Source organism: Scedosporium apiospermum (genome assembly GCF_000732125.1).
Source record: "Scedosporium apiospermum strain IHEM 14462 chromosome Unknown SEQ_SAPIO_0143, whole genome shotgun sequence".
Classification (NCBI taxonomy): domain Eukaryota; kingdom Fungi; phylum Ascomycota; class Sordariomycetes; order Microascales; family Microascaceae; genus Scedosporium; species Scedosporium apiospermum.
The window spans coordinates 1,192,458-1,211,576 of record NW_015971844.1 but is presented as its reverse complement, the minus strand read 5'-3'; the positions used below and the strand labels follow the sequence as shown (position 1 = coordinate 1,211,576).

General features: G+C 51.3%; 1 protein-coding gene and 1 pseudogene across 1 annotated transcript; one reads left to right on the top strand and one right to left on the bottom strand.

Annotated features, from left to right (window-relative positions):
- Nucleotides 1-12,731: 12,731 nt before the first annotated feature.
- On the bottom strand, nt 12,732-13,721 carry SAPIO_CDS9625 (annotated as a pseudogene; the record flags this gene model as incomplete).
- A 2,051-nt stretch (nt 13,722-15,772) lies between these two features.
- On the top strand, nt 15,773-18,850 carry SAPIO_CDS9624 (uncharacterized protein; the record flags this gene model as incomplete). The annotated part of the gene is made up of 4 exons (XM_016790970.1): nt 15,773-16,709; nt 16,782-17,507; nt 17,851-17,975; nt 18,110-18,850. 4 exons carry the CDS (start codon nt 15,773-15,775, stop codon nt 18,848-18,850), a joined length of 2,529 nt encoding a protein of 842 aa, XP_016639480.1.
- Nucleotides 18,851-19,119: the final 269 nt, after the last annotated feature.

The following is a 19,119-nucleotide window of genomic DNA, read 5'->3' as shown; positions in this document are numbered from 1 at the left end:
GCGCATCCTTCTCTCCGAGTACCTCTCATCGTCGTCTTTGATCTGCAAATCCTTGCGGGGAGCGCATCAGCATTCCACTTAGTTTACGCACGCCATTGATGATTCCTTGATACGACAAAATTTCAAGAGCGCGATCATGCCGTGAAATTAGCACTCGCATTAGGATGTTCTCCTCGGTGCCCGGTGATAGGCTTCGGCTGGGTGTGGTCGAAATGCATAACGGAAGAAGGCAATTGGTGGATGCTTCGCCTCGTCGGAGATCGAAATGTATCTTCTTCTGGATTTGGGGGAGGCAGATTCCTAGATGCCGTACTCCCTCTGTCCCGTACATGTTCCTGAGGATTCTGGAATGCCACCCTACATGTCGAAAAAGCAAATATCACGGCCCATATTCGTGCTTTGTACGTACTTCGTACTTGTGGGCGAGATGCCGAGTGCCACTTAAGAATTCATTCTCGTCTATTTTTAGGGTTGGGGTTGATCAATCAATATTGCCATCAATCAAATTGTAGTGTGTGCGAAGTAGTTTATCACTTCGTCGACAACCCAGGCGGGTCTCTCCACACAACATCTTTCCAATAGATCCCCTTCTCTCTCGCCTTAGCTCAGTACGAGGTAATTAGTTTTACTAGTGTCTACGTTTATTTCCCCCTCCCCTCCCTTCCCCTCCTCCATCTGTCCATAATTTGTCCGCTTTTTGTTTCCCCGCAAACACCCCAGAGTCATAATTCCGCGATCCATCACCAGAAGTGGGGAGGTGCGCCCTCGCATGTAACCGTAACTACGAAGTAGCTGATCATTCAAAAGAACATGATCTGAACTCGCGTCCTGAACTGATCTAAAAGTCCGCACCATGCCAACTGGTCCGCCAAGAAGGTACTAGGAAAATAGTACTGGGACCATCAACGTTGGGCTCCAGCCAGCTCCCCAGGGATCAATGGTACCGAGGTACGTATTTGACAATACTACAACACTATCATATCATCAGGGATGTCACATATAATGAAATGCGCGTAGTCCATTATAGGAGCGGGAAGCGGTTTGGGGCTCACTCGGACACTCCCTCATTTCTTTTTCCCGCCAGACAGGCACACGAGTCAAAACTTGGTTACCCCTTTCCTCGCCGAACTTGATTGGTCCTTACCCGCGCTGTTCGGTGAACAAACTTTTTGGTCCCGAAGGAGAGATTCTGGTTGTTGGAATTGAGGTACACCCCATGGTTAGTGGTTAGAGCATTGTGTACGTACTTCAATGGATTACATCTTTGCTACGAGGAAAGTAAGATATTGACACTCTCAAGCAACCAATACACCTATAACATGCCGGGGCCTTTCACATCTACCTCCCGTCTAAGGAGCGGAAGGACTGGGCGGTGCTTGGTTCAGGCCAAGGGCCCGGCATGCGTCTCGTCCCAGGTGTGTTGCAAGCCTTGACCGAACCACACTGCGCTCGACGGAGATAGATGCACGGCTATCCATGGCGCTCTAATCATCGCATTGTGGGAACGGGAGCGCGATCGCTTAATGGGGACATCTTATTGCCGGGTTTATTTCATGATAAATGAAGCTCGGTCCATAATCCCAGGGGCCCTGGACTCATCAATGCTTCCATGAGTCGAAGGTGTCGGTGACCCACCACGGCATTTTGACCCAAACCGGAGAAGCCAGGCGTGTCAACTAATGTGCTTATTAAGCCACGCCAGAACCACGTCAAAGGTCCAAGTCGTGAGAGAACAATTCAAAAACAGCAGCGAATTGGCACGATCCCAGACTTTCAGCTTATCGGCCATTTCACGGCGATTGTCGACAACTTCTCGCTTCATTGCACGCATCCATCCTTCTCAGTAACGGTGGCACTGCAGCTCGTCGATACGAACAAGGTGCCTATCTAGTTATATCTTAGCCAGTTACATGTCTCCTGAAGAGGGTCGCATCACAATCATCTCATTGTCAACGCAATGCATTGTCGATCGAGGATCGCTTGGCAGGGCCGGCTGCTGGCAGAATCGGGATCAGTTGAAACTGGGTTTTGGGACCAACTTGCAGCCAGGCGAACTCTCCCCAAATTATCGGCTCCTCTTTTTCCCAGCCGTGCATCAAGTCTTCTGACCTCCCCGCCTCTCTTTGCAATCTTGCCTAATCCCTCCGTGATATCTACATACGGCTGATATGAAACGGTTCAGAAAACTCACCTACACGGTGTTGGTTGCTTACAGTAGGTGGACAAACTCCCGCTCGAGATGCTGTGACGCCGTCGTGTTCGGTCTACCAACACGATCAGAGTCTGCCACAACTCAGGTTTGACGGTCGTCCTCATCTTGCCCGCTTCCGGCAAATATACATCTCGGCAATTCAGGCTGTATTGCCCTGCACCCAAGATGTCTGCAGCCAATCTAAATGTGACCCTTCTTGCACCTGGTCACGGATTTTCGATCCAGGATAATATGGCGGTCCTGACAACAGTACGTTTATTTTATTTTATTTTATTTTATTTTATATATATATATATATTTTTTCTAAATAAAATTCTCCAGCCTTTTCCACCACTCACTTATCGCACAATGAGGCGAGCAGGATAGGTGGCTTGTGAGGGGGTGACAGGTCCATTCGGCACTGCTAGGTCTTCCTACGTCTGTTTCGGCCGGCTTTCGTCACGACATCTACGTCGCTAGTGCTCCTGTTCGCCAGGCCGGATGCATTACGGTCCCCACGCGGCAAGAAAATAGTTCCTCCCGTACGCTAAGGTCTCTGTATGGTTTACACCTGCTTCTACTGGTAAATGGCGCTGTGTGAACATGGTATCACCATCATCCCCTCTCATGCTACGTTCAGGTTGTAACGCTGCATCGTTCAACATTGCCTAGTTGTAAACCAACAGAAGGGGGGGGGGGGGGGGGGGGGGGGGGGGGGGATATAACCCGAGAAAAACAGGTAAGAGTGCGCAAGAGTAGATTCAGGGACTAGCCAATAAGAAGCCCATTCCCGCTGTCAAGACGTAGGCAAGGAGGGCAAGCCGACGGAAGAGGATGTCAGCACGGGTTGGTGACCTCCTCGAAGTACAAGGGGGAAGTTCTCACGACGAGGAGTTCTGATAGAGGAAGCCGCAGTCGGCTTCGGAGACCTCGCGGCGGAAAAGCATTTTCGCGGGCTCGTATACGTGCTTCTACTCCTCATATATTTGACTCCCGCCTATCTTCATCGGCCCTTTGTGTTTAGGAACATATCCAGACGGTGTGCTTGTTGTGGGGAGCCTCGCTTGTTAACCCCAATCAGCTCATGTCAGGTGGCAAGTTCCGGGTGCTGTCTGTGTGAGTAGTACACAGGTACACCTATCTATGTAAGAGCTTGGTGTGTAGATGGGCAGCTACGTAAGGTCTAAGTATGCGTAAGTGTGGGTTTGATATGGCGGCATTTTCTTAGGCCCGGCGAAAGCCCTTATTAAGGGCCGACGATGGTGGTGAGCCGATATTGTCTACATACAACCAACATTGCATCCACCTAGTTTATACGAAAGTGGGACGTATATACGTCTCTCAGGTTCCGTGTAAGCCTCAAGGCACCACACCCGCGAGCCGGGCCAGGTTGTATGAAAATATTAATCTTTTATGGAGCAGACAGAGGAGGAGGAGTGGGGAATACCGAGACACGTCTCAGCAAGAGGAACAGTCTGCCCGAGATGTTCTCCAACAACCAATACCCCAAGCCGAACGGACGGCTCGTAATTAACTACTTGACCGTGGGCAAATGAGGAGAAAATACTACGGAAGAACATAATAGAGGAGATTTCTAATTAAAGCAACATTTCTGACGGGATATAAACGAGTCCACAGATGAATCTCGGTCAGGAACCAAACACTATACCACTGTCTAAAGTAAGTGAGGCCTCGTCATCAAACTCTCTCTACTCTTTGAAATTATTTTGGGGGGGGGGGATGCCTTCATCGAGGGATTAGGAGCAGGGTTGGGATGAAAAAGTAAGGGAAGAAATCGAGATGGTGTGCTGGTGATGTACGAGACATTTCCCTCCTTGTGACAGTGCTGGTAGCGAAAGGAGCCTCTCTGCCTTGGTGCTGTACTACACGAGGCTCAATTCCGGCATTCGATCACTTAATTCATTGATGCCCGTTCTTTTTTGCGGGAACATCCACAACAAAGCGCATATGTCACTCGGCTGTCTGGGAGAACACATCAATGATGTGCCGAGAAGGGCCGGGACTAAGAGTAAGATCTCGTATTTAGCGCACTCCACCGACGGCTTTCTCTAGACCACACTCCGGGGATTACCTCCATTTTGAGTATAAGAAGAGTTTTCAGTTTCAATATTCCGATGCTTGCCTGCGCCCTCTCGAGGCATTGAAGCGGAAGGTGGAACCAGACGGCTGGCCCCTGTACACACTAGTATGTACGTACGAAGTAGTTCATTCACGATAAGCCGATGGGGCGGGAGACGGGCGACCCTGCAATGAAGATCATGGCTCTGGCCGGGCCACTCCCTACCTTATTTTCCCCGAGAGACTCGTATCGCTCCGACTATCCGCCGGGGATTACGTCTCATTCAATGCCGTTGCGTTTGTCAGTGCCGAAATGAGGAGTCTAAAGGGGGCACCGCAATAATACTTGTGGAGGCTGAAGGATCCATGCAAGAACAACGAAAGCCAAGTCCAAAAAAAGAATGCCACCTTCTCTCGGTGTGTGATGTCAACGACATGGAAGCGGCCGACCTCACTGAAAAAAAAATCCACCGCTTGTCATTGATCCCTTCTCGCTGGTTTCGGGTTTATTATCAGGTTAGGTCTAGACATCGGCGACCAGGACCGGAAATCTGTGGTGTTCGAGAGGGGGCAGATCAGGAATCCTTTTCTTTCTTGGCACTTGTCTTTTTGGCGTTCTGGGCGGTGAGGGGCCCGAGGACGCGCCTCTTTTCTTGGAGGCGTCGGACACCCCATGGGAGAAGATGAGGTATGGTGAGGGGAGTTATCAATATTGATTGATAACACAACTACCTTAGCGCAGTTTCTCAACTCGAGGCCAGGCCATGGAGATGTGTTGACGTTACAATGGCGACGTTGGGGCGCCTGAATTGTGTAGCTGCGATTCTATGACTCTGTACGACATATATTGACAAAGTCCAGAGAATGGTAAATTTCTACCGGCCTTGGTCGTGACACATTATGCCAGAGCGGCATTGGGTGCGTCCTGATCCCACTTGTTCTTATCCTATAACCTATCCATCCTATGGTAGAGAAGGGGACGGAACTGGGATAAAAAAAGCTACAGGCCGGGATTAACAAGAATGAGCCCGGCCCGGGGATTCATGAACAAGGACGGCTGGGAATTGGAGGTTAATCCCGAGGACTGGCCAGATAATGGGCATTAGATGGAAAATAATATTCCTCGATGCGCGATGCCGTGGATTGCCGTGCTCCCGTATAGGGATCTATAAGCATTGCAATATTGCATCAATGATTCAATAATACCCTCCATTGTCTGGGTTGTCTGGGCAAGGTGTCTGGCGGGACCAAATCATAGACGATGTGGCTTCCGGTTATAGATATCGAGCGGTTGCAAAATTTGGCGGCTGCGTGGGCATATACAGCCAGCACTGTTTTGCAGCCGTGAAGCTCGAAATATCAATATCAATATCAATAGATGGAGGAGGTTGCATGATTTCTCCGGCTCGGTGCCTTGGAGTGGGAATAATCAATAAAGTCCGGACTGAGGCTGTCGGCAGCTGGAAAGCTGGAAATCTAAGACCCGCGTGAACAAAGAAAGCCGTGTCGAGCAAGGGCGGTCAACCAAAAGTCAATTTACCCTGCACGAAGCCAACCCATCTTGTCGGGTAAGGGACGGGACTCTCGGACTCCATTTACTGTCCTTCGAGCCTATCCGATGATTGAAATGATGGGTGTCATGTCACACGCCACTTCAATGTCGTCCGTGCAAGGAAGGGATTGCGAGAACTGGCAACAGAACGGAACGGGCTTGATATCAGATAATAGCAGTACCAATCCATCTAGCATCGTCTCCTCCAGCAACTACTGCTTCGTGGGCATCGTCGGACAAGTTCCGAGTAACGCACCCCCCAGCAGTTCACTATTAACTTGGCCCGTTGCTATAAAGCGGAACCATAACGAACCTTGATAGAAGATTTGATGGCAGGGTTATCATAATGTGTCTGCCTCGTACTTAGACAGGCGCATATGCCGATGCGATATAATTCGGCAATGGCCCTTTAAACTTGGTTTTGCTCCTGCTCCTGCCTCAAGATTCAACTAGATTGGTTCCTGCCCCATCAAACCCAGCATGACCAACCGACACTGGCAGGTGCGTAAGGATAGAACTAGAGTGTACCCCAGCACAATTTACATAACGAATTTCAATAGACTGTCGATGGTACAAGTACGCTACTTCGTTCCTCCGCCTGCATGCTAGTCTCGGCAATCCTCTCCTTGTGCATGCTTCCTCGTTTCCTTCGTGACTGGAGGCTGTTTGTCTCACTTCAATGTTGGTTGGTAATGTCGAGTTTCCCTGATAGCCACCGCCTTTGATGGGGACGAATGCTGTAGTGTAAACGCACTGCGGCAGAATGGGATCAACAATTGGAAGGAGCCCTCTCGAACCAGATCAAGTGGACGATGGGTCTTTTCTCAAGGCTCGTGTTCCCTCCCTCCTTCGCTCCTTCCACCTCGCTTCCCGAGAGCCTCAAAATTGACTTTTGTTGTAACATTGGAAAGCCGGCCCTATGTTTCCATTTAGGAAGGAACATATTTGGATCAGGGGTGAGGTGGGGGTGGCTAGTTCCTTCCCTGACACCCACCGTCGGATGGCTGCTTCCTCGACCGAGAGTCTTCTTGTCATGCTGGGCCACCCGCCGAAGTAAGACAAGATTTGACTCCTCCTCTCTCCACAACCCGGCGTGCCTAGCCACCATAATCTGCCTGGATGGGGAGATGCTTTCGCGATGCAATTGTCCCATGCATCCACGGACAACGAAACTGAACTTGGCATCAAGTAGCCAACAACACGAGCTTGGTGTGTGCTAGGCCCGTACACTACAACCACACTACAGCCGCTACCCCTCATTGCGGATGCAAGACGTGCTGCGAGGGCATCTTGTTGTGGCTTGCCAAATCTCGGGCTCTCCGTTCTGCTCCAGGGCCTCTCCAGAAGAATTCTTGGTTCTTGTGGATACGGCTTACACTGCTTAAGCAGACAAGACAAGTTCTCCACCTTTGAATCACCAGTGGCTGCGACGAGGCAAGAGCTCGCATCTGGTCCTAGGGAAAAGGATCGTGACAACGCCGGCGGGGGAATCCCTCAGGAGTGTAGGGCCGATAAGTCCTGCAAGCCTGCTCCTGTATGTAACAACCTCATCATCCATGGTTATGGATCTATTGCCAACGGTGGCAGACAGGCTTGGGAGAAGAACCCTGGATCAGAATGCCACAAATCCAACCGAAAGTTGAAGATTGCCCTATTCGGCCTCTTGCACTGCTCTTGGCCTGTTGCCTCGTTGCATTCGCTGCAGGGGCACGAAATTTTTTTTTCGTCAGGCCCGTGGAGCTCAATGTGTGCTCTGGACGACGAAGTCTGCGTGCAACGATCCTCTTCATTGTGGCCAAGACGTCCGAGCCTCCATTTTATTTTTGCTTGATACCTCGGCGCAGTGGTCGCCGCCAGCTACTCTTCCATCCCCATGTGTTGTTGTGGCGTTCTCTACGCTACGATTGACTGAGGCTACGTACGTAATTAGAGCACACCGGTTGACTGTGGGCACTAAGGTCGGTCATACATGAAGTCAGGGAGCCTAAACTGTCAGCTGAATCCTTGGACTCGGCACTGGCAACAATTCCGAGGATATTGGTGGGCTCGGCAAGACTACCCGCGCTCTTAGCAGGTAAGAATGAGAGGCTGGTCTTGCTCCAACCTCTTTAGTTGGGCTCAGTCGCCACCCTCCTCCAAAGAATGCAAACTATCATGTCTCACGGAGCACTTTTCGGGGTCCAGGACACCTGGTCACGGACAAGGAGACTAGTTTGGGGGGTGCCCTTGAAAGAACCTTGTTGAGAGGGGCAATTCGGCAGCGGTATTCTGCTCGGCACATAGAATCCGACGAAACTCAACTTGCCAGTCTGCCACGGGGAAGTGACCAGATATCCCAGGGTGCATGGAGTGGTCAACAAGGCCTGACCGGGCCTTTGCCTTTGCAAAATGATTACGAAGTATGTTTCTGATAGAAGGATACAAGTGCACATTCCTTTCAACTGAGACCTTCTCCGAGATAGACATTTACTCATGTCGTGCTGGGCTCGGTAGCTTCGGCTCTCTTTGCGCCACGCGACAAATCATCGGGAAAAAAGCAATTTCAGTTTCTTGAAACAAAAAGCATCACTCACTCTCCGACTAGTGTACCTCCCACCAAACATACGCCCTAAATCAAGTTTGAGAGTTCGAGTTGGAAATAACCCCACATCGTATCAACATAGCACTGGTCTAACACTAATACGGGGGCTCTTAGAAAGGACTGCCGACATAATAGTGCGGTACCACACTAGTGTACACTACATTTACTACACTACGAAGTACTACAACCACGACTGCTGCAGCGTGCTAACTATATCGTACGAAATCGCTAGCCAAGCTGTTACGTAGCAGGATACTGGGCTCCAGGACAACTGTACACTAATACATACCATCTATCATAGTGGACATCGCGAGGCCCAGCAGATGAGGCATTTCAGCCAGCCCCGCCGCCAAAAACAACCCAAACTAGCAGTTGGTACGTTTTCTTCCATTGTTCGACCGAGAACCCAGAATAGAAGTAACATGGGTACAATCTAGAAGCAATTTTTTTTTTTTCTCTGTCGGCCGTTTTGATCTCGGCGCTTCTCAGCAGTAGTACATGTTGCTTAACCAAGATTACGGAATCGCGCCGACACCACGGCCGAACTCACGCTGACAGCGGACAGCGGGAGAATTCTCCTTGACATCACAGAATACCTGGAGTATGACCGAGCGGCGTTCGCAGCGGGTGGATTGGGAGGTAATCTCGTGGCGTATCGTATCTAATGACCCTGAATCGTACTACTTCACACCCCCCGGCCTCTTGCTAACTCCGGCCTTCGAGTCAAACCACGCTAGGAAGGCCACACACTTTTGTACGCCTCCTCCGAGTGGGCAGGAGAATCCAATGATTTACCTACCGGAAGGGTTTGATCGCATGCTGTAATACCTGTCATACCCTTGAAATTCGGCTTGTGATAGACGCACTCCACACGTTGCCTCCGGCAAATGTCCAGGAAAGGATGCAACTCGTTGCGACGTTGATATGTCGAAATCGTTCCATTTCCCCAACCCCCTAGTAAGTGCAAGGTGGTTTCTCGTGCCTTTCGTTCGCAACTTAATCCTTCTATAGTTTAGGATAAGTTACCTGCGAAGCAAATGATAGGTTTTATCAAGTAAGGATCGAGCTAGAGGAACCTGTGTGATAACGCTAGTGCGTGCCCGATTTACGTGGACACTAAGATTGATGGGATGGGACCAGGTCTCGGCAGTGTTGCCGTGGTGGTCAGTCATGATGGGCTTCTTTCCGCGATAACGCACACATATGACGGAAAGAATTGCGGGGAAAGGTCTTGGTTGGATCGTATGGGATGAGAGAGAGAGTCTCTTTGTGGCTTGTACAAAGGACGCTAACGCTCTCTTTCTCGTCTACAACTGCTACGGTACCAGAGCCCAAAACTAGTCGAACGGAGCTGACCCACCAGGCCGGTCCTATTCATCGTTGGGACGGGCCCCTTTTGTCATTTTCGGCGCCCGGGATACTAGGTTCCAATGAAGCCGAGCTCCTGAATGGAGCGGACATGGAAATATGCCGAGTGTCATACACACCCCCTTTCCCTCATTTTGGAGCACATACAAAGTACAGATACCGATTCACCATACTTGAACAGGCAGAATGTTCGATTTGGAGGGATAATGCCAAGCAGGACTACCAAGGGCAGCGACCCAAATGCTCTATCTGACCCGGGGGGGATGGATATCCCGAGCTTCTCGAGATTGAATAGCTTATTTTCTCGGCCTTGCTCACTCACAACAGGCCTCTGGGCCATTTCCGCGCAGAAGGTTATCGCCACCCGGCCTAGTCGGAGTCTCGCCGACACTAGGTAGTTCCCTGGACCTGGGAGGCCGTAAATGGACGAATGGTAGGCATGTTATTAGACAAGAGAGGCCGAGGATTAGTAGCAGTAGTGTAATTGTGTGAGGGTGCGTCCCAGGGGCTCCCTCACGAGTGCTGAAGTTGGCAGAGCAAGCAGCATGATTGCCATCGAGAAAGGGTGGCAAATCGGTTCGGTCCAGTTCGAGCTCTCTCCGCGTCTAGCAAAGTCCTTGCCAAGGAAGGAATTCCTCCGGACGAGGCGGAACCGCGTTCGCGGAGGGGATGCGCAGAGCCATGAACTAAACCGGGTAATAAAAGCTAATTATCAAAGGGGGAGAAAGACAGGGACGATGTAGTGTACATGGAGGTTCACTACCTTCGATGTTCGCCCGTTGTCCAGCGCAGCACGGTGAGCGTTTGTGAAGGAAAGGAAGTGAGAACGCTACAGCCAAATACCACTTTGTCTCCTTGGATGAGAGTAAGTGAAGGTATTGTTTTTTTTTCAGCTGTCGCGATATGGCTAGGTGTTTAGTTTGTAGGTGCAAGGATAGGAAAGTCCGGGGCCCGCTTCCGACATGGTCCTCAGTAAGGGAAGCAAAGGGTGAGAAGACACCTGTGCTATAGCAGAGAGTAAGATCCATCAGGGGTTTTCACTGTGAGAGGAACTGACAAGGATCAACGGGGCCTTTTGAGCCGGCATGCCTTTTCGAGATGGAGTAAAGAAAACGAATCGGTTCCTAGTAGAAGATGAAGGATGGGTCGGGCGTGATACGGAGGCAGCTGTACAGCACGCCCCTTTCAGGAAGCCGGAGATGCTCTCCTTCATGGACGCCTGCCACTCCCGTTGGGCCACACGAAGCGACAATCCAATGTCGGAAAAAAGCCTGCTTTCGTTGATACTTCCCCGTTGACGCTTCCCACCGGGGAAGAAGCTCAAGTGGCTCAAGCTGGAAGACTGATTCACGGGCCGTCCTGTAACTACCGGCCCGCCCTACCTCTGCACTCGGCTCAACCAGGAATGCTTGGACGTAGATAATTCCATGGGCTCCTGCGTTGGATGTTACGAGTTACCGCGACTGCAACGCGAGCTGGAGCGCGACATTACCAATCCAAGATCGTCCTGTTCTACAGCATGAGGACGAGCTGGGTGCTTGCAACGGAGGGCGACGACACCATTGATAGGTATACGGAGAGACGGTTCATCGCCTGGAAAGCTCTGCGCTCCTCAACTTAACCCCGGGAAGTAGTCGAGGATATACAGCAAGATACGAGCTCGGACTCCCATCCATATGTCGGCAATCTAACGCGTCAAGATGCATACTTCCCCCATGCTGTGGCGAGATTGTCCAATATAGGCGATAACTTGGCTGCACGGCCGGAGGATCGAGATGCAGAAGGGTGTGTTCAGAGGACGGGCGAGATCACGGATATTCCGAAGCGAACCCCTCCCTCAATTCGAAAAGGAAAAGGTGGAGAGAGGGTGTGCTCCTGATATCCTGCTCGTGTGACAACGGGAACTATTGCACTCGCAAAGAGCAAGGAGATTGAGGGAAAGGTGGGAAGGCATGGGCTGTCTGGGTGTTGATCCGTAGGGCATCATCGCTCGCTCTCGCTCGTAGTATACTGACTGATTGACCATGCACTCCATTTGGACGCCCATTTAGTGTCTGCCAATTTTTTCGCCCCCGTTCTCTTTCGGAATGTTATTCGGAATATTGTTCGTGTTACGATCGTCTGTTGGGCCTGTGGTTGGTTCTGAGCCACTGGGGCGTTCGGATCTGGGAACCGATATTCCGCCTCCCCTGCCACAGCACCAACACACCACTTCTTAAACACCGAAAGCATTGCACAGCTGTTGGCGATCGGGAGCCCTAGGGAAAGAAAACAAAAATAGGGGGTGAAGAGAATGGGAAGGGAAAAGGAATTGATCCTAGCACCCCACCCTTACACAAGAGGAGGGGAGATGAAAATCTCCCCTGTTGGTTGTCGCCATTCTCGGATAAAAGTTTTTATGTCCCCTCGTGTGATGAGAGGTGCTGCCGTTGGCAATGTGATGTTGGGGTAGGACGGGCCGCAGAGACAAGAGGGAGGGGAGATAGATCACGCATCTAAGGCATTATGCTGGTTCTGCCGTCTGGTCAAGGCGTTCTCGAAGGCTGTTTCCTGGCTTGCGACATTTTGTGCGACGAGGGGCAACGAAGCTCTTGATTTGATTGCTGTACCACGCTGGGCATGCAGTTGTAAATTAACATTGATAGTCCAGAGCTCGAGACCTCATCGACCGGAGAACCTCGCCAAAAAAAAAAAAAAGAAAAAAAAAGAAAAATCACTTTTCCCTGTCCCAGACGCCTCCCTCCATAAAATCAATCCCAGAAAGGGGGGTATAATCTAGCGTACTGTAGTGTATAGTAGTCCACAGTGTAGTCAAGCACGCTGGGATGGCATCGAATGTAATGTTTCGTCGCCTTCTCCAGTGCGACGGGCTGCATCATCGGTCTCGCAGAGCCAATCCTTTCGTGCTGCGCGTCCGTCTGCAATGGCGACAGACACGGGGGATCAGAGGACGTTTCGAATCAATCAATCTCAGAGTCATCAAGCTCGGAGTCCTCGCCCTCTATGCCCGGTTGCGTCGCGTCTTCGTCCTCATCGGAATCAGATGACGAATCATCGTCGTCCCTGCCCCGTTTCCGCTTGACCGGCACGCTGGCCACCTCTCCTTTCCTCACGAAGACGTAGCTCCTAGCCAACCTATTCTCACCCTTCCACCCCCCACCCGTCTCTCCCTTCTTGTTCCTCACGACGCCGAACGTGCGAGCGTGCGCGTATCCTGGATACGCGTCGGCCTGGAACCGGAAGCTCCTCTCAACCTGTAAGCCGCAGTGGCGGCCCAGATCCCTAATGTTCCACAGCGTATACGGCTCGCCCTCGAACAGCGTCACGACGATGGAGCCGCCCGGTGCGAGGCTAGGTTCGGCGCGGCGGAAGAAGCCGACGAGGAGTTCTTGGTTATACCGGACCTGGCGGTTCACGTCGGTGGACTTCCCGCCGACGTGGGGGAAGTTGAACAGGATGCGATCCATGGCAGGTTTCTTGACCGCCTTGTTCTTCCTCTTTTGTGGCAGCACTACGTCCTCGGACGTGACCTGACGGTCGCTGGTCGTCTTTTCCACAAACGCGCTCATCTTGGTCGCATCAATGTTGTAGAGGAGCTTCGCACCCGCCGCCTCAATCGTGGCGATGTGGGCTTCGGCGTGGGGATATTTCTCGAGGAGCTCGGCGCGGGACTTGTCCCACACCGTCGCCGTTACGCGCGTGCATTTGTGGTGTGTTATGAGGCTGGCGGCGAAGCTGAGGTCGCCTTCGCCGACGAGGAGGATGCGGTCGGTCGGGGAGAAGGGGATCGTTGGTGGTTCTTTAGGCGGAGGTGGCGCCGGCTTTTTTTGCTGCGGTTGTTGCGGGTTGTTCGAGTTGGCTTTGGCCTTGGGTTTCTGCTGGGCCTTCGTCGAGTTCGGTTTTGTGGGCCGAGGAGCGCCGAAGCGCGAAAGCTTCCGCTTCTTACTCATTTCGAGGAGGTGAAGAGACGGCGGTGTAGGCCGGCGGAGGGGGGTGAGGTCGAGGCTTTAATATCGTTGGAGGTCGGGCCCGGGCTTGACTATCGGCGATGGTCTCAATGGATTCAGCACAGGCCAATGCTGTCTTCCATGGTTGATTTTTCAGTCTTACATAAGAGGGTAAACCCCACAGCTCCTTGTACTTTGTATTCCAGAACCACCTCTTAACCATCAGTGAGATGGATTTAAGTATTATCTAGTAAAAGCGCAGACGAACTTATGATGGGGTAAGGAAATGAATCGCTTAGAACCTGCCCGTGAGAGTCTCCGAGGGCTTGACTATTAGTCGGGTATAAAGGGCAAGGCTATGCATATTTGGGGAGCACTCTTGATCCAAACTGCGCAAGTCATTTACACATGAAACACAACGGCGTCTATGCCCGACTGAATCCTTCTTCAATGTTACGACAACAGGATAGCGCAGTATCCCTCGCCTACTGAGAAGCGAAGTTGGGTCTTCATTGACATCATTTATAGAGAACACTGTTCTTGGGCACCCGCATGCGATTCTTCTTCCGACATCAAACCCGTCAACTCCAGAAGGTGTCAGTGAGTCCACCTAGATACAAACTCAAGGATTCTTATCAAATCGGAACAAAAATATGTTCTAGAGTGGGAGATTAGCAAGCGACGTCAAGGGTCATTCATGTCCTCGTGCCATCGTCTCTTCTCCTCTCGTCATGATGTTGTGATTTCAAACCTCGAAGCTCGGAGATGAAAGCGTCAAAGACTAGAATCTTTTCACGATACTGGTCCCTCTCCACCAGGAATGAGCTGTCGCCGTGTCAGTAATCCGATACTTTCATCGCAGTAAACTCAGAGTACTCACCATGCAGATGTTGTTCCCGTTCAGAAGGATCTTGGGGAGCTTGGTGTGGTTGCCAGAGTAATCACTGTAGCCCAACAATCAGTTCCGAGAACAGTGAGTAGTCGTAGAGCAAAGGAGAGAATCTCACAATTCCGTCACGTCCTCGAGAACCATGTCTATAAGATCATATTAGACTCATATACCAAAAGAGATGCTGGGCGAGTTCTGGAGTGTCACTTACTGACATAGTCATCGAATCCAAGTAGCGTTCCACTGAACTCTGCAAACCGGAGGTAGTTAGTCAAGAGACTCATCCTGATGCTTTAAAAAGCCCAAAAAGGAAAACGCGAACCCTTGTCTCCCTTCATGATGACCCATATCTTGGACCCAACACATTTATCGATGAGTTCTGTAGGCAGTTAGGACCTGCCTTATTTCGGGAACAGACTGGTGGGGTGTTTTGAGTTTACCAAGAGGAAGTAATTGGGTTGGTGGGGCAGCCATTGTGAAAATCAGAGGCTCTGAGCCAGCTACTGAGACTTGTTAGAGACGAGACCGATGGGTGAAATGGGAAACTGATCGGTATACCTCGATGTCTCTTTGATGAAAGAAATGGCAAGCCTGTCGCTGTCGAGTTGGTGCTCTGAGAGAGTCACAGCTACGACGATGAATTGAATTCAGCGAGTCGAGAGAGGAACTGGAGAGTTTGGTTGGATGACTAAGCCGATGTCTGCTCGGAGCTTGGAGCTCGTCTAGGACCAAGTCCGCACCAGAACTACCAACAGTGAAGTTTGACGGGCAATTTCGAGCTCCTAATCCGATATTGCGTTGCGATTATTGAAATTGATCAACCACTGATAACTCAAAGTGCTCGCACCTGTCATTTTGTCAATTTGGACACCGATTGTCACTCACCCCTGGTAGGCTCACATGTTGCAGGTGCTCCTGCTGCCTAGAACAGTTCCTCCTCTTTCTGCATGCACTCTCTCATCATGACCAATCAAACGCTCCTTTTCAGCCTTTAAACGAATAACCTCGACGACATGGGCGAACTGCCGTGGAACTTGGTGTAAGATACTTCATAGCCATGGTGCTCCTCGCGCCAAAAGGGTCTATGCGATCTTTTGGTGTTTCTCGGAGATCTGCCTTGCCACTTTACTGGAAGTTTGGATTGAATCACCTCCAATTTTGCAACATGAGCTCGTCTCCGGCCAACCAGCTATGGGATCCTAGCCGCGGGATTCGATTCACCGCCAGGCAAGATGTCGTGGTCTACCCTGACCTCAGCACTTACCGATTCTACAGCACGGAAATATCTGGTGAGGGGAGGTTTTCTAACGCTGCCACCGATGCTACCGATGCACCTGATGAGCCCCGTGAGCCGTCTCCTGCATTCAACTCCTCTGACATTCCAGCTACACACGACGTGAGCTCCTTTGATTCCGAGACTGAGACGGTTGGCAGTGAGGGGGCCGAAGTGGAGCCTCCCGTCACATCGCTAGATTACAACATTTCTACAAAGTTGTTTAAGGATGCAAAGGCAGCGAAAGAGGGCACCCCTGGGTCGTTTTGGTCGTATACGATGTACCGTGGCCCCCTCGTGGACGGTATTGAGAAGAGAGTCAAGGTTCACTATTGCAAGACCAAGTTCACGACTGAAAGAGCATGCCAGTATTTCCTTGATGAGAAGGTCATAGGCTTTGATATTGAGTGGGAAGCGCACGCTACAGCTGATCAAGGCCCTCGATCGAATGTGTCGCTCATACAAATTGCGAGCCCGAGCCGCATCGGCCTCTTCCACATCTCTCAGTTCCCTGTCCGAGACGCTATGGTTGCGCCGTCCTTCAAGAAACTCATGGAAGATCCCGGGATTACCAAGGTCGGTGTAGCCATTAGCAACGACGCTACACGTCTGTCGAAATTCCTCAAAATAGACTGCAAGGGCCTCTTTGAGCTCAGTCACCTCTATCGGCTCGTCAAGTACAGCCGTCTGGGGATGCCCCGCATGGTAAACAAGAAACTTGTCCCCCTAGCTAAGCAGACGGAAGAATGTCTTGGACTGCCACTATTCAAAGGCCAGGATGTCCGATCTAGCAAATGGTCGAAGCCACTGAATATGGCCCAAATAATATGTAAGTAGTAGCACACCATGACTCTCTGACGAAGCGCCTGTCCGGTCCCCTGTACTAAGACCGGTGATCTAGACTCTGCATCAGACGCCTACGTTGGCCTACAGCTCTACTATGTTCTCGAAAAGGAGAGGGAGTCCCTTGATCCATGTCCCCCGCGCCCGTTCCATGCCGAACTTAAGCTGCCTATTCGGCTGAGTTACAATGTAACGGTAGCCAACACTGATGGAGCACCCGACGCAGATGCCGGCGACGCAGCTGCCCTGGGAGAGGAATCAACAATCCTGACGGAGACTGGAGAGGCTGATGCAGCGCCCGAGGCTGCGGTGGATAATAACCCAAATGCCTGCACGTCTCCGCCCAGCGACCGCGTAAGGGACAAACGCCCTGCGAAGAAACCCAGGGTGTCCAAGCGCGTTTCTTCCAGCGATGACCGCATTGTCGCAGCTGAGACCTGGGTTAGGCAGTACTGTGCTGAGAGGACCAAAGTTAATGCTCGCCCTGCCCAACTCCGAGCGTATTATGTCTGGCGTGAAGATAATAGCTTGGATCCCCAGGCCGTTGCTAAGTTACTTCGAGATCCGCCTTTGCAAACTTCTACAGTTGTCAACTACATCCTGATGGCAATCAAGCTCGAGGGCCTGGCCTATGATAAAGACAGGCTTAGAAACGAGGTTCTGAGCCATGTTCCTCAATCACTATACAAGGATTTGCACCAGGCCACTCGAGATGGGGAACCAAGTCAGATTTCCAGGGACAATAGCACTGTGGAAATAAAGGCTACTGGAGGAGGAAAGCCTGGTTCTCCGGCTATTGAGTGTGAATAAGTGTGCAAAACCCTTTCGTACTTTCACTTACAGTTTCACTTACAGCGAGACATGGACACACCGCGATAATCTAGGTGCCACTTCACCAACTTCCTATATTTCTTGGATCCTTCTATCTCTTGGATTCCTTTATTCATCACACTCCCCAAAACAACAAACATCTTGGTTTCCTCATCACCACGTCCTCGGAGACCTCCAGTCGCGCCTGGCCATAACCTAGGTTTCGACATCAAGTCTTCTATCAACAATCAATCACAACCAGCATCAAAACAAGACAAGTTTCATCTCACATAACATCGAGTATTCAATCCTTCTAGTCTGGTTATGCCTAGCCGACTACGCGTACCAAATCCGGAAACCGAGACAAGTCCTCGCACATGTCAAGAAGCGATCTGACTCGTATCAACAGCAATTCACCCTAGATAAACAAGGCCCAAGGCAAGTCAGTACACCCATTGACGTCTAGCTATCCTAGCGCCCCAGAAACAATTCTTGGGTCGTGAAGCGGAAACGAAAGAAGGACGGACAGGACCCAAATGAAGCTTGTTTCCCCGTGGCAGCATGACGACTCCTCAGGGCGAGGACCCGGTTCCGGATCCAGATCCCGTGCCGCCCACCGTCTCATTGATAACCGCCCCAGAGCCCACTACAACCACGTCTACTGAGCCAGTTGTGTCGCACCAATCCACTCCTAGGCCGAACTATCTAGCACACAGTCGTTCGCTCAGCAGGGACACCCTAGCTGCCATCACTAGGGCTGCCCTCTTATCTACAACATCATCACCTAACCCACCTCCTGACCCTGGAGATAATGCGGCCGAAAGCGAGCAGGCTTCAGCTCAGGAAATTGAACGAAGCGGCACCCCTGCATCGGAGATTTTGAGCTACGAGGAGTTCCCTTCCTTCGAGAGTTACGCCACCCGCTCGACCTTTAGTCTTACGCGCTCCCTTTCCCTCAGTCGTGCGGGCCGTGCGACAAAGCCAGCCAACGGTACGTCTCCGCCGAAAGGTGAGCGGAAGCCTGGTCTGTTTGAGACATGGCTCGGTAGCCCCAAGCGCACTTCCAGAGCCGCCGCCTCACCGAGCCAGACTCCCGCGCAGGCCAAGGCCGACAGAGATGCGTGGATCGGAGAGACTCTGTCCAAGACGCAGATTTGCCTCTGGGCGGGTCCTTGGCGTTGCCGACCCTCGGGCGAGTTCGTCTGCCCCTGTGGAGAGCACAAGATGGACGGTGACAGCGAGTGGATCCGCGTGATTGAGGAGGAGAGGACTGGTGGCCGATCGCGAGTTGGAGTCTTGCGCAAGGATCTTGCGTGATGGTTTTAATGACGGTGAACGAAATTATGAGAGCATGGAATGATATATAGCGTATGCATTATTCCCTAACCTCCGAATCGAGTCGAATAAGAGAAAAACGATAAAAAGAAAATTTCTTTGAGGACAAGTAGTCCGGTATGGTACAATAAAAGACGCCCGCAGTGCATCAGACCCATGTTTCCCCCTTTGTAAACCTACCCATTGCCTCCGTGACAGCTATCGCCCCGCACACACGATCCCTAATATATCCTAGCTACCCGAACTACAGC